The sequence below is a fragment of the Aspergillus karnatakaensis genome (genome assembly GCF_047715665.1).
Source record: "Aspergillus karnatakaensis strain CBS 102800 unplaced genomic scaffold BJY04scaffold_5, whole genome shotgun sequence".
In the NCBI taxonomy this organism is placed as follows: domain Eukaryota; kingdom Fungi; phylum Ascomycota; class Eurotiomycetes; order Eurotiales; family Aspergillaceae; genus Aspergillus; species Aspergillus karnatakaensis.
The window spans coordinates 439,117-453,090 of NW_027395717.1; the positions used below are offsets into that span (position 1 = coordinate 439,117).

At 51.6% G+C, this 13,974-nt stretch overlaps 4 protein-coding genes across 4 annotated transcripts; 3 read left to right on the plus strand and 1 right to left on the minus strand.

The window, feature by feature from the left end:
* Positions 1-1,577: 1,577 nt before the first annotated feature.
* Positions 1,578-3,935, plus strand: BJY04DRAFT_119127 (putative Na/H antiporter). The gene is made up of 6 exons (XM_073708300.1): positions 1,578-1,846; positions 1,903-2,058; positions 2,105-2,778; positions 2,825-2,907; positions 2,953-3,361; positions 3,439-3,935. Exons 2-6 carry the CDS (start codon positions 1,941-1,943, stop codon positions 3,844-3,846), a joined length of 1,692 nt encoding a protein of 563 aa, XP_073575693.1. The 5' UTR covers positions 1,578-1,846; positions 1,903-1,940; the 3' UTR covers positions 3,847-3,935.
* Positions 3,936-5,562: 1,627 nt separating this feature from the next.
* Positions 5,563-8,173, minus strand: BJY04DRAFT_214079 (mRNA-binding ubiquitin-specific protease UBP3; the record flags this gene model as incomplete). The annotated part of the gene is made up of 2 exons (XM_073715108.1): positions 5,563-7,623; positions 7,676-8,173. The coding sequence occupies 2 exons, from the start codon at positions 8,171-8,173 to the stop codon at positions 5,563-5,565; spliced, it is 2,559 nt and encodes an 852-aa protein (XP_073575694.1).
* A 548-nt stretch (positions 8,174-8,721) lies between these two features.
* BJY04DRAFT_119145 (RING-type E3 ubiquitin transferase MAG2) lies at positions 8,722-11,359 on the plus strand. The gene is made up of 2 exons (XM_073708301.1): positions 8,722-9,180; positions 9,232-11,359. The coding sequence occupies exons 1-2, from the start codon at positions 8,932-8,934 to the stop codon at positions 11,173-11,175; spliced, it is 2,193 nt and encodes a 730-aa protein (XP_073575695.1). The 5' UTR covers positions 8,722-8,931; the 3' UTR covers positions 11,176-11,359.
* A 218-nt stretch (positions 11,360-11,577) lies between these two features.
* Positions 11,578-13,938, plus strand: erg4 (c-24(28) sterol reductase). The gene is made up of 5 exons (XM_073709896.1): positions 11,578-11,715; positions 11,841-12,899; positions 12,947-13,278; positions 13,329-13,546; positions 13,595-13,938. The coding sequence occupies exons 1-5, from the start codon at positions 11,678-11,680 to the stop codon at positions 13,604-13,606; spliced, it is 1,659 nt and encodes a 552-aa protein (XP_073575696.1). The 5' UTR covers positions 11,578-11,677; the 3' UTR covers positions 13,607-13,938.
* Positions 13,939-13,974: the final 36 nt, after the last annotated feature.

Genomic DNA, 13,974 nt, shown 5'->3' on the forward strand with positions numbered 1-13,974 from the left:
TTCTCCGTCGGAATTCAAATACGACGTTATGAATGAGCCGACTCCATCGCCGACACCGGCTCCCGCCTCAAAACCGTCCAAGTCGCCGCCTGCCACCGCGGGTATTAAACGCAAACGTGGCGCTGCGGGTAAATACTATGCTGTTAAGGTAGGATATCAGCCTGGGATTTATTACGAATGGAAGGAATGCTTGGCCCAGATTACTGGCTTCAAAGGCTCAGTGTGTAAGTAATTTTGCGTCACTTTCCTTGCTCCCCGCGTTTTGCTTTCACAATTATACGGAGCACAAGTCAACTGACTGGTGCATTCTCTCTATAGTTCAAGCCTTCCCGACCATCGAAGAAGCGAATGCGTTCCTCACAGGTGCGAAACTCGACTCGCGCGGCGCGTCCCCGCTCGGTTCGGAGCCGACGAGATTCTACGCGATTCAACGAGGACATAAACCCGGCGTATATACAAACTGGGCCAATGCGCAAGAGCAGATTAGAGGTTTTCAAAAGCCGCGCTATAAAAAATTCTCAACAAAAGAGGAGGCGGAGGAATTTGTCAGACTTGGGCAGACAACTGGAGATGCCTCCGCACAGTCAAAGCTCCCGGGCGCCCCGGGATTGACGAGCGAGCCTCCGAAAGACCGGAATGGTGTGACCTTTGAGCCGGCAGAAGGACCACTACCGCAGGGCTCAGAGGATGGTTTCGACCCGAATCTGCTCCTCGACCCAAAAACCGGCAAGGTTGTTTACAAGACAAACGGAGATAAGGCTACGACAAAGACACAACCAAAGGGGCCTCCAGGGATGCTACGTATCTACACCGATGGTAGTTCTCTGAAGAATGGACGGACGCAAGCAACAGCTGGTGTTGGTGTTTACTTTGGTCCGGGTGATGAGAGGTTTGTCCCCCGTTTCATGACCTTCGGGCGGCTGAATCCTTTACTGACGTCCATCTTCCTAGCAGAAATGTATCGGAGCCTCTAAAGGGTAGTCGCCAGACAAATCAACGCGCCGAGCTAACTGCAATACTTCGCGCCCTCGATATTGCTCCTCGGCATAGAGACGTCACAATCGTCACCGACAGCCAGTATGCGATAAACTGCGTCACGATCTGGTTTCAAAAGTGGCGAATGAATCAATGGATGACGGCGGACAAGAAGCCAGTGGAGAACAAGGATCTGGTGGAATCTATCCTGAGCAAGATTGAAGAACGCACAGAATTGCGAGTCAAGACTCTTTTCGAATGGGTCAAGGGGCACGCTTCAGATCCTGGAAACCAGGCTGCCGACCGGCTTGCGGTGAATGGGGCGACGCGAGCCGCGACACAGCAGGCTTGGGGAGCAGCAGATGCTGCCAAAGATGTTTCAGCCCGGGCGTATGACAAGTACTACTAATTTAGAGCATAGTTAGTTAGCGACTGGACATGTCCTGATTATTAGTATGTCGCTTGCTTCCTGTTCATTCAGTTTGTTAGGCGGGCAACCTCATGTGAACACGACCATTCAAAAATAGACAGCAGCAGAGAGCAAATTGAATACCCATCCATTGACGCTTTCAATGCAAGCTGAATGTGAAGCTGAAGGCAATGGGTGGGGTAAGCCCGGTTATCCTTGATTGGGCAACCCCGGACCAAGCATGTCAAGCTTTTAAGCCAAACCTTTCATCGCATCTCCAACCATCGACCATCACCACTTCCTTTGCTAGTATTGCGTGGATTGTCCTCGTTGCATCTCAGGCATATTGTGGGGATACTCAGATGAGCCGAAACCTGACTTTCAGAACCTCAGACCTCTGGAACGAGACTATGATTGAATAACACGCAGTGTCCATCATTCTCACCCTATTCCCACCTTGATGTGAGTATTGAAGCAGAAGTCGACAGAACCATGACGATGGCTAATTATGGCTCTAGTGTACATATTGCATATATCTGGGATAATCTCCGCAGCCATGCCGACCTTATCTCTCATCGACTTCAACATCGTCTGCGCGACACTTGGCGGATTTATATCCGTCTTCGGGCTTGTCTCGTACCTTTTTAAAGAGAGGTTCTACCTCTCCGAAGCATGTTCGTGCGTCTTTCAACCTCTGACATTTCTAGGCTAATTGAACAGTAATTTCGCTCTTGGCTGGGGTTGCCTTCTCTCCGCACGCCGCCAACTTCATCCGACCGCTTGAGTATGCGCTCGGTACAGACCAGAATCTCGAGCAGATCACCCTATGTTTCACTCGACTGGTCCTCGGAGTGCAGCTTGTTCTTGCCGGCGTTCAATTGCCGAAACGCTACCTTCAGATCGAATGGAAGAGCCTATCGCTTCTTCTTGGGCCTGGAATGGCTGCTATGTGGATGTGTAGCGCCCTGGTGATTTGGGCAGTGGTCCCTAATCTCCCTTTTCTACATGCACTTATCGTTGGGGCATGCATCACCCCAACTGATCCAGTGCTTTCTAACTCTATTGTGAAGGGGAAGTTCGCAGACAAAAACGTCCCTCTGCCGCTGCAGCGGATCATCATTGCTGAGTCTGGGGCAAATGATGGCCTTGGGTATCCTTTTCTCTTCTTTGCCATATATCTTCTTCAATATACTGGCATGGGCGGAGAAGGGTTTAGCGGTGGCGCAGGCAAGGCTATGGGGCTGTGGTTCTACGAAACGTGGGCCTACACCATTCTCTTGAGTATTGGGTACGGAGTTACTGTCGGCTGGATTTCGAGAGAACTGTTGCATTGGGCGGAAGAAAAGCATTATGTGGATCGAGAGAGCTTCCTGGTCTTCGCAATCGCTCTTGCGGTACGCCCACTCGAGCTCTATCTTGATCACTGCTAATTCCTTGTAGCTTTTTATTGTGGGAACTTGCGGATTAATTGGAACAGACGACCTGCTTGCTTGTTTCATTGCAGGCAATGTCTTCACCCAAGAGTACGTCTTCCATCATGCACCTTGCAACATAAACTAATTAAATAGTGACTGGTTCCGCCTCGAAACAATGGACGACTCCCTCCAACCGACAATTGACATGCTTCTCAACCTCGCAGTCTTCATGTGGTTCGGTGCCGTCTGTCCCTGGACACTCTTCCTAAATAACACCGTAATTCCTTTATACCGGCTCATCTTCCTCGGAATCCTGATCCTGCTCGTCCGCCGCATGCCCATAATCTTTGCACTCCACAAATACATTGACCAAATCGAGAACCTTTTCCAGACTTCCTTCGTTGGCTTCTTCGGCCCCATTGGCGTCGGCGCAATTTTCTACCTTTCCGTGACCAAGGAATATTTGCGCAAGATCACTGTCGATGGTGAAGTTCGCGAAGATGCACAGAAGGTTTCTGAAGTGGTTGAGGTTGTTGTTTGGTTTCTTGTTATTTGCAGTATTGTTCGTCCTCGTCCCTCACCCTCAACCCCCTCCTTTCCATTGAAAGTCAGAATGGAACTCGAGACTAACAGACCCAGGTCGTCCACGGCCTCTGCATCCCCTTCGCAAAAGCCGGCTCGTACCTCCCGCGCACAATCTCCGCCGCAATAAGCACGAGCACAGCCACATCCCCGGAGCCAATCCCGCTCGCCAATAATCCGCACTCACATAGTACTGCTACGCGTGACACGGGTGAATTAGCTAGCCATCGGACTTCGACCTGGAAACGGGATGCGGCGGCTTTTGTATCTCGGCATGGACATGGACATGGACATGGACATACGCATACGCCACAACCGGCGGTTTTCCAGATCGGGCGCAGCGTTGTGCGGTCCATGTCACCGGATTCGGAGGCGAGACTTGGGTCGGGGAGTGAGGAAGAGCCAGCGAGGCCAGTGAATCTGATTTTGAGGGAGGGAAAGGGGGATCCTGCTGGTGATGTCTGATCACATAACGGAGGAAGGTGCTCTATAAGAAGGAGCATGGAGGTGGGAAAGGTGTATAGATAGTGGTAGTAAACCGAGTAGAAAGGGGTTCATAATTGTGGCCTATCTACATATGCCAGGCACAGAGCCTCAGACCCGATAGGATAAATACTAAATTAGAGTAGATTCAAGAGACATATGGATGGTACTCCGTACCCGTCCTATCACACCAACAACATTCATTCTTTTCGACCAAGAATAAGATCCGCCCCCTTCTACCTACCCTCAACCCTTTACCAGCAAAACATATCTGATAAAGCCCCCTCCAGCAAGAACAAAACGACGACCCTGTTCTCTCCGTTTACTTCCAATATAACGGGTGTATCCTCGCCCAAAGTCCTCAAACTATCGTCCGCCTCCAGCAACAGCCGCACAATCCCGACATCGCCCCTTTGCATAGCGTGAAGCTAACACCCACCCTCGACCTGACTAGGGTCAGGAGTGGTTCGATCGTGTGTAGATTCCCGCGGCCGTGGACAGCGAATCGCAAAGGCCGTCAAATCGTTATCGGCGTCTCGTGAATCTGCGTTGAGGCTGGAGGCGAGAGAAGATGGTTGTTCTCCAGGGATCTCTGGTGTACCTGAGTGCCAGGCGCCTAGATTGATCCAACGAGGTAGAGTAGTTGATTCTATGAAATCGAGATGGAGGTGGGAGTGGGAAGTTATCGGCTGGGCTGTTATAGTCTGAGAAACAATGAGAAATAATGGACTGAGCAGGAGCGGGTCTATATTAAGTATTTTAAGATGAAGCTGGAGGGGAAGGTGCTGGAGGCCGCTCGCGGCCTTATATATCTCGCCACTTAGAAAGCAGAGATGGACCAGCTACGAGGCTAAGTTAGTTCGAGCCAGTACTATTTTGATTTCTGAAATTGATTTTGTATTTCCTCAAGCAAGCTTTTGTACTGCACAACCACCGCCAAGTCACATCCTCTAACTCTCTCTTCCCCTCATTTACACACAAACATACCGCCCCTCGCATTAGAAAGCATACAGTCAGACCGGGCCTCAGAGACAATCCCAAGTCTTCACCATCGTTCACCAAAGCAACGATATCATCGTCTCGTGACAACAACAGCAACAGCCACGCTATTGAGACAACACGCACACATCTATCAAAGGAAATTCATGCCGTCGTTATAATCCCGTCTCGGGCCCCGGAGCACAGAAGCAGCCGGGAAGCGAGGTAAACCAAAGGGCTATGCGAGGAAAATCGGGGTATATACCAGAGCAACATCCACCGGGAACAGCATCGGAAAAAAAGACAAAGGGCGAAGCGGGGGAATGGTACCAAGTGAGTCGAGTAAATCGGAAGAAATGAACTAGATGGAATAGGTCACAAACAGCTGCCGTGAAGAGCATTTCGTGAAGGGGAGAGGGCAAGATAAACACAGACGTCCAAGATTGCATCAGCAAGGGCTGCCAAGGTCGAGTCGGGCCGGCTTATGGGTTGGTAGGAACCACCGAGTGTCGAATGAGACTGGTTCTCCTCGGAAGCAGATAGTCTGAAATGGGTGTGGTCGGGAAGAATGAGAAAACGTTTAAAGGGTAGAAGGTCGTGCTATCATGATGCACAATTTGGAGTACCCGCGCCCGAAAATGCAGAGAGGGAGGCGAGTAGTCAGTTGTCGAGCACGTACCCTGGGTTGAAATGGGTTGCTCCAGTCTGTCGTCAAGATGATCATGGTATACGCTGGTAGAACAACAGATACGCTACCTTGTTGTCGCGGCTGCCGTATCGTCCGAGAGGTGTACGGACACCGGATGTAGCTCCGGATTGGCTTGGAGTGCCATTAGCACCAGATGTGGATTTCTTGCTGGAGTGACCAGTAGAGCCACTGCCATTAACTTGACTCCAGCCGCGACCATCGTCAGACTGATCGCCTTGGTCGATATGATCGAAAATATTGGTAGGATCCTTGTCCCTCTTATGTTGCTCGAGTGCGGCGGCAAGAGCCTTGGGGTCTTCTTCGCCGCCGGCTTCTGCGACATCCTCGCTCTTAATACGGCGGATAACCGTGTCGTCAAGACGAATCCATTCACGGCCTTCCTGACGACGAACGTCGACAGTGTAATGACCGCCACTGGCATTCTTCCCATGATGATAAATGACTCCCATAAGACGATATTTGGGAAGGCCACCCTGAGCCATCATGATGTTACGTCTATTAGGAGGGAACACCTCTCGAGGGATCTCAAGATCAAGGGGATACCCAATCTTCTTCCAGATCTTCTGGGTGCCGTGTGTCACGCTGTCATACTGGAACCGCTTCAAGTGAAGAATAAGGACAGGAGGCAAGGTTTCAATGAAGACCTGCTTAGTGGCAGTGACATTCGGACCTCGAGAGGAGTTGAAGTCTCCTTGAATGCTTTCAGATTTCGTCAACCCTCTAAGTGCATCCACAATGTTATGGACATCGGGTGAGCCAATATCAAGCTGTAACGGCTGGTATGGCTCAAGGGTCACAGAAGCCTTGTTGCCCGGGACGCGGAATTCGGAGCGAATCTTTCCACCAAAAATCTTCGTGATTGGCGACTCCGAGGAAATGTGGCCAGATGACCGGGTAACGGCAGACTTTTGTTTGGAACCAACTTCTAGCCAACCGTCACCACCCTCACCGTTCGTGGATGTCGAGTCAACGTCCGTGGCCGGGGCTGGAAGTTTCGCAGAGTCCTTGATAGCACGAGCGCATTCCTCGTGCATTTCTTCGAGAAGGAAGCCTAAGAACTCTTGTGCATCTTGCTGATGGCCGCGGCGCATGTCTCTGAACCGCGGCAACTGGCGGATGACTTCATATACAAACTCTGGAACAAAAGCGTCTCCGTATTGCTCGAGCTCAGTTGGTTTTAGTCTCATGCGGAGCTGCTCTTCAGTGTCGGCAGCGTCAATGGCCCGGAATTCCCTCATGAACATGATTAGAGCATCGATCATCGGAGAATTGCTATGGAAGCTATGGGAAACCCGCTTTCCAATGTGATCCAGGAACTGATAGAAGGGCACACATGATACCAGAATCTGGAGCACCGAGTTCATATAACACATATTGCCAGTGTTGACAAGGCCTCTTGGCTCAAGAAAAGCCACTTTGTCGCTGTACTGGGAAACATCGTCTCCAAGGTCTTGAATAACATCTGCAACAGATTGGCTTTGTGGCTTGACCACGCCGTTGACGACATCCGTCGGGGCATTTTGGCTAGCTGCAGCACGAGCAAGATTCTTGTTTCGGACTAGATCTGCCCACGACTTTGGCGCCGCAGGCTTTACTGGATCCTCTTGCTTTTCCTCAACAGTTTCAGCAGGCTGTGTTGCTGCATCCGCTGCATCCGAGCTCGATTTTGGTGTTTCAGAAGAACGATTAGCTTCAACCTTTGTCGTTTGACGAGGAGTGGTCGGAGCAGGAATGACCGGAACCACTGGTACAACCGGAACAGGTGCCTTCGGACCTTTAGGCTGAGATTGAGGACGGGCAGCCGAGCTCTGTACGGTCGAAGGAGTGGTTGGTTGCGTGGAGTCTGCGACAGAGGGGGCAGCGGACAAAGTGGGAGTCTGCGGTTCAGAGGGCGTGTGCACTTGAGTCTCCTGGACAGTGGGCTGAATTGGCTTTTCTACTTCCTGGGGGCGTTGAGTGTCTTTTGCAGGAAATTCAACGGAGAGTGTAGAAGACTGCAGGGTGTGGCCTGTACGCTGCCTGCGGGGAGCTCTTGCAGGAAAAGGGCTATCAGGGATGGAAAGCCAAGGAAGCTGTATTTAGTAGATTAGCCTATGAGTATCTAAATAGCATGATGGCACTTACCGGAGCGCGGAAGGGCTCTTTGGGAGGCGGAACAGTATTAGCCGGGGCCGGACCGGGAGACGAAGACATTGCTGGGCTAGGTGTAGACTGAACGGGAATTACAACAGGCGACTGAGGGTGCGCTTGGATATGTGCGGGACCTGGGCCCACTGACGGAGATATTGGGGTTTGAAACGGAGTTGAAGCCCGATTTTGCAAAGGGAGTGAATGTGGCGGGATGTGAGCCGGAGCCATCAGAGGCTGGCCGGGAGGGTATGATGATATGAATGCCGGTGCATATGGGTTGGGGTATGGACGAGGCGGCATCTGCATTGGCGGAAATGGAGCATACCACTGAGGGTACTGCTGCGGGGAGAAGGCGGCCGGGGGAGGATGACCGCTCATTTGAGGCGGGTAGCCCATGTAGGCGGGAGGAGACCGCATGTTGGGAGGTCCACTCACGTACGGAGCGTCTTGTTGGCGTCGGGGCGGAGGGATGGGCGGCTGCCCATGGGGCATTGCGGGCAGATGATGGTTCATCATGTCTAGGCAGGAAGGGAGCCTCGACTATTTCAGCCACGCGTTGCCTCAATGGGAGCCATACGAGGACCGGAAAAGTTATTCGTCAGGGGTTGTTGAGCGCTTCTACGCGGCCATTATCCCCTTAGGGAAGGTGTCTGGATGTAGAGGTTGGTGGTGGTAGCTGTTGGTGTCGGCAGCGGTAGTGTGGAAATAGCCTAGAGGGGAGGTCGTGTGTTAGCCTGCGCGAAGAGAAAGTGCGGGATGAGAAAGGGAACAATGAGAGGAGAGTGAAGGAAGAAAAAAAGAGTACGAACCTAATGAGTATAGAAAGATAGGTTAGCTGTTGGGAGGGGCAACAGAACAGCAGGCAAAGGAGGGAGACGACTTGACAGCCAGCTTGGGTTGAGATGATGTTTTTTTCCGTCGTCGGCGGGTGGCACGTGCCTGAGGCTCCAACTTGTGCCAAGGCCATTGCATCGGAGTATGTCATCTCTCGCGCAAGTCGCCCCTCACTGGCTTTTCTCCCCTTTCCCGCCTCGAGCCAGGAGGAGGATCGGGTTGCTGGTGCTTCTCCTCTCCACTTGCTATCCCCCAGGGCTACTGATCATCTCGATTAATCATCTTGATCTATCAATTCTACGTTTTCGGCTGCGGTTCGAGCTCTAGGGAGGCGGAAACTGCTTCGCGTCTTCCCGGTGCGGCCCCTCTTGTGCTTCACATCCCCTCACCATACCCACTGCTTGCCCAAGCAAGCAATGTCGTCCAATTCTGGCCAGACTCCCACCTCTTCTAAGGCGGTGAACATCCCAAACAAGTCGTCATCTCCATCATTTCACTCCGCACCCGGTGTCGACCCTGGCACGAGACGCGTAGGAGGATCAGGCAGTTTTGGCGCGGGATTGGCGTGGAGGAATCCTAGCTCAGCTCGGAACAACCAGGCTTTGAGGAGTCAGCACAAGCGACAAAGACGACCCCGGTTATTGGATGATGATATAGATGAGTCGGTGAGTGCTCATCCAGTCTGGCGGCAATCGGCCTGACTGACGGGAATGTAGGCCATCATGAGATCGTCCACCAGCCGAAAGGGACAGACGTCCATTACACATTTGATGAACTTTTCCCTCCCCCCACGACCTGAAAATCATCCCCCGCCGCGAAACCCGCGCCGTTATAACTCCTGGGGCCTGGGCTCGGGCCACCATGCCATGGACAAGGCTCGTTATGTGCATGCCAATTATCGTTTCATCGTATCACCCAACCGAGCCTATCACGCGCAAGCCGCCAATGCTGATGTACATTTGGACTGGGACTCTGTCCTCCAGGTTCTTGTCTCTGCCCAGACGCAATCGTCTAGCTGTCCAATCTGCTTGTCTACACCAGTGGCGCCGCGAATGGCTCGGTGCGGACATATTTTTTGTCTGCCGTGTCTCATTCGCTTTATGCACTCGACAGACGACGAGAATTTGGTTCCTGAGAAGAAGGCGCGCTGGAAAAAGTGCCCGATCTGCTGGGACAGCATATACATTTCCGAAACGCGACCAGTGCGATGGTTCAGTGGCCAAGAAGGAGTCCTTCCCTTCGAGGGCGGCGATGTTGTCCTAAGGCTCGTAAAAAGAGAACCCCGCAGCACTCTCGCCTTGCCTAGGGACGGCGCTGAGAGCCTCGCTGCGGAGGAAGATATTCCTTGGTACCATGCTGCTGAGGTCGCGGATTATGCTCGTATTATGAAAGGGGGCGAAGATTATATGAACTCACAGTATGATGCGGAGATACAAGATTTACTTCGGCAGGAGCAGGAAGATGAAATTATGTTTGGCGATGACACTACTTGGACAAAAAAGGCGGTAACAGCCATCAACGAAGCTAAACAGAAGCTGGAAGGGATCGGGAATCCGCCAGAGCCAGCATCCCAGCCCGCAGTCAGTCGGCCTTCAAGAGATCCAATCGATCTTCAGCCGCCGCCGGAAGAAGTTGCGGTCTTTTATGCTTCTCAACATGCAACAAAGTCCGGACAGTCTTTACCCAGTGAGCAGGCTGCTGCACACAGCGGAATACAAAAAACGACAGAGGCCATAGGTAATATGGAACTTACTGCCACAAACGGCATCGATTCCAAGCAGAAGCAGCCTGCCACCGGTCGAGATACTGCAACATCGAATCGGAAAAAAGCCGGCAATGCACCTCACCCAATAGACCTGCCGTATTACTTTTATCAAGCCCTACCCCATTTCTACCTTTCTCCCCTTGACATTCGCATCCTCAAGGCCGCCTTTGGGGACTATTCCCTGTTCCCCGCAACAATCCTCCCTCGTGTTGAGCACATAACCACTGGTCACATAGTTGATGATGAATTGCGCAAGCGAGTCAAGTATCTTGGGCACCTCCCATATGGCTGTGAAGTTAGCTTTCTTGAGTGTGACTGGAGAGACGTTGTCATGCCGGATGTGCTCGAGCAATTTCATACCGAAATACACAAAAGGCGGAAGCGAAACAAAGAAAAAGAAGTTCGCGAGGAGAAGAGCCGCATCCGAGCTGAGAAGGAAGAGGATGAGAAACGTTGGGCTGCAGCCCGCCGGAAGAGGCCGAGCATGAGCGCAGACGACGCTCCGTTTTCTGATCGAGACTTTCTGCCGCTGGCTGGTGGTTCTTCAAACGTTGATACGTCAAATCTTCAGCTGGGGTCCTCTGCCTCACCACCTAGGCCGTCTTCTCACTTCAGTGCTCTGGCCAGTCCGTCGACCAGTCCCCCGGGATCTCGCACTGTCTGGGGAACGGCTGCCATAACCCCTCATTCAGGCCCCCCACCGGATCATCTCCGAGCCACACCCGGCGATGGATGGCGCGAGGGCTGGGAGGACGAGCTATTTGCTCATCAGGAGTCTGAGGTGATAGCACAAACCGCCGTGGAAGCCAGCACTTCCTCGTCAGGCGCCAAGAAGAAGGGAAAGAAGAACAAGAAGATCACGCTCATGTCAACAAATATTCAAAGGGGTGCCTGAAACCCTTTACGTTCGGCCAAGCACTCGCGTTTGTTGATATTTCTTCCTTTCCTGTACCATTTTTAAATGATTTTAGCCCGAGTGTGATATCTTGACCGTTGTATTTGGGAGTAGAATGGGTCGGAGTCAGGGGTCTGGCATTTCATCAATCATACACTATATTATAATATATACTATACACAATATTACAAATTTAGAAAAGATGAATCTAGTATATGGGCTACTGCTATCTGATGGTCCAGGTGTCTTGTAGGATTCCTCCATGCAGATGCAAGTGAGATTCTTGATTTTTTGTGGATGAACGGCGGCCGCTGATTTGCTGGCCCCTTAAAGATCGCCCCAGCTAACCCCGGCTTTATTTTTTGTTGTCCTTTCCACCAAACATTCCTGCGTTTTCTTCTCTCTCTCCTGTTTTCTCGCGCATACCCTTCTTTTCCTTCCTTTCTTTCTTTCCTTTTGTTTCCAGGTTGTAGCCTTTCGATTGGCGCATGCTTAGAACAATATGACCCTCACTCGTTCGCAGACGGGGAAAACCCCCAAGTAAGTTGCCACCCTCCAATCAGGGGCAAGCTTCTCCTTGCGACAATTACGCCCCTTGATCACCCTCAGGCCCGATTCGAGTGCCGCGTTCTGTGTCAATTGCTTACTGTTTTACGTGTTGTTAGGAAGATGGAGCGCCCCGGTTACGTCGAGACACCTGGTGGCCGTCGAACCCGCAGCAGCGTTGCGCCCTCCGAGGAGCCATCCGATTCCGCCTCAGAAAATAGGGGGAGGACGAAATCGGCGACCAGAAGGCGCTCTACTCGGATAAAAACCGAGGAGCTCTCTGATGATGAAAAGATCACCAATGGACACACCGATGGGCAGGCAAACGGACACGAGAACGGACATAGCAACGGACACGCCGCAAAGTCGGAGCGAGTCATTGACGGCTGGGTGGAAGGCAAAGACCCCAAAGTCGACTACAGCGGGCACTACGAGTTCGGAGGCTCTGCGGGCGTCCTGGCCATGATGATCGGCTTCCCTCTACTCATGTATTACATGTGGATAGGCGCAACATACTATGACGGGAAGTTTCCTCGTCCATCGGAAGGACAGAGCTTGTCGGAATTTTTCTCGCACTTGGGTCATTTGGTGTACGAAGGCGCGTATCCGACTCTCAAGGCCTGGACAATGTACTGGACATTTTTCGTTTTCGAAGGTATCTGTTATCTGGTTGTTCCTGGCATCACCGTTATGGGCCGCCCTTTGCCGCACCTGAAGGGAAAGCAGCTACCATACTACTGCTCCGCACTCTGGTCTTTCTGGACTACTCTCGCAATTGCCGCTACTCTCCATTTCACCGGCCTTTTCAAGCTGTACACGATTGTTGACGAGTTTGGCTCTCTCATGAGCGTTGCCATTCTCTCCGGATTCCTCGTCTCCTTCATTGCTTACTTCTCGGCATTGGCGCGTGGCGCGGAGCATCGCATGACAGGCTATCCCATTTATGACTTCTTCATGGGTGCTGAACTCAACCCGCGCATGTTCGGCCTCTTGGATTTCAAGATGTTCTTTGAGGTTCGCCTACCATGGTACATTCTTCTTCTTGTTACCTTGGGTACCGCGGCCAGGCAGTACGAGGTCTACGGTTACATGTCTGGAGAGGTTGGCTTTCTGTTGATGGCCCACTTTCTCTATGCCAACGCCTGCTCCAAGGGTGAAGAGTGCATTGTGTCCACGTGGTGAGTTGTTCTGGACAGAGCACTAGAGCATAGCTAACAATTTTCAGGGATATGTACTATGAGAAATGGGGCTTCATGCTGATTTTCTGGAACCTGGCTGGTGTGCCCTTGAGTTACTGCCACTGCACCATCTACCTCGCTAATCACGACCCTGCTACCTATCGTTGGAACCGCTACTTCCTAGTCTTCTTGTACATCGCTTATTTGTTTGTCTACTGGGTCTGGGATACGACCAACAGCCAGAAGAACCGTTACCGTCAGCAGGAACGCGGTACTACTGTGTTCCGCAAAGCCTTCCCTCAGCTGCCGTGGCAAACCCTCGAGAATCCCAAGACAATCACTGCCGCTGATGGCTCCAAAATCCTGGTTGACGGATGGTGTAAGTTCTTCTTTCTCCCGGATAGACAGAGCAGCTATTGACTCGAACAGATGGCAAGGCTCGCAAGATCCACTATACTTGCGACCTTTATTTCGCCTTGAACTGGGGTCTTATTACCGGATTCAACAGCCCATTCCCATGGTTCTATCCCGTCTTCTTCGCTGCCATGATTTCCCACCGTGCCCTGCGTGATATTCAACGCTGTCGCAACAAGTACGGCGAGGCGTGGACTGAGTATGAGAAGCGTGTTCCGTATCTCTTCATTCCCGTAAGTCTCTTGATACTCTCTGTTCAGGATAAGACTGATTATTCCCAGTACGTCTTCTAGACGTTCCGGCTCGTTCCACACCAACAAGTCGTTTGATTACACTTTTTCGATATGTATAACAAGAGTGAGCTCTGCTGTCTAGTATCCTCCGCGATCTTTTGGGATCTTTGAACCCGCAATCCGTACCCTTCGCTGTATCTATTGATTTTCCATTCTGCTTTTGTCTTCTATTTCCTTTTCCCCCTTGTACGAACACGAACTTCAAGTTTAGCTTGAACATTTGGATGGCAGTGACGCCGAACTAATTACGATAATCTATACTGAGACACGCAACAATAAAAGACATTGATAGCTGGGATACCCTGTTTCAGTTACTTCTATTCCCAGTCGATGTTGCCTTCTCTGGATTTGAGTTCTTCGAGTCTACT

Bases quoted from the DNA above. Each gene is read 5' to 3' on its own strand.
- BJY04DRAFT_119127 (XM_073708300.1), top strand. From the start codon at position 1,941: ATGCCGACCTTATCTCTCATCGACTTCAACATCGTCTGCGCGACACTT. The intron at 2,779-2,824 runs GTACGCCCACTC...AATTCCTTGTAG, and splicing joins TCTTCGCAATCGCTCTTGCG to CTTTTTATTGTGGGAACTTG. The intron at 3,362-3,438 runs GTTCGTCCTCGT...TAACAGACCCAG, and splicing joins TTCTTGTTATTTGCAGTATT to GTCGTCCACGGCCTCTGCAT.
- BJY04DRAFT_119145 (XM_073708301.1), top strand. From the start codon at position 8,932: ATGTCGTCCAATTCTGGCCAGACTCCCACCTCTTCTAAGGCGGTGAAC. The intron at 9,181-9,231 runs GTGAGTGCTCAT...ACGGGAATGTAG, and splicing joins ATGATGATATAGATGAGTCG to GCCATCATGAGATCGTCCAC.
- erg4 (XM_073709896.1), top strand. From the start codon at position 11,678: ATGACCCTCACTCGTTCGCAGACGGGGAAAACCCCCAA. The intron at 12,900-12,946 runs GTGAGTTGTTCT...AACAATTTTCAG, and splicing joins GAGTGCATTGTGTCCACGTG to GGATATGTACTATGAGAAAT. The intron at 13,279-13,328 runs GTAAGTTCTTCT...TGACTCGAACAG, and splicing joins AATCCTGGTTGACGGATGGT to ATGGCAAGGCTCGCAAGATC.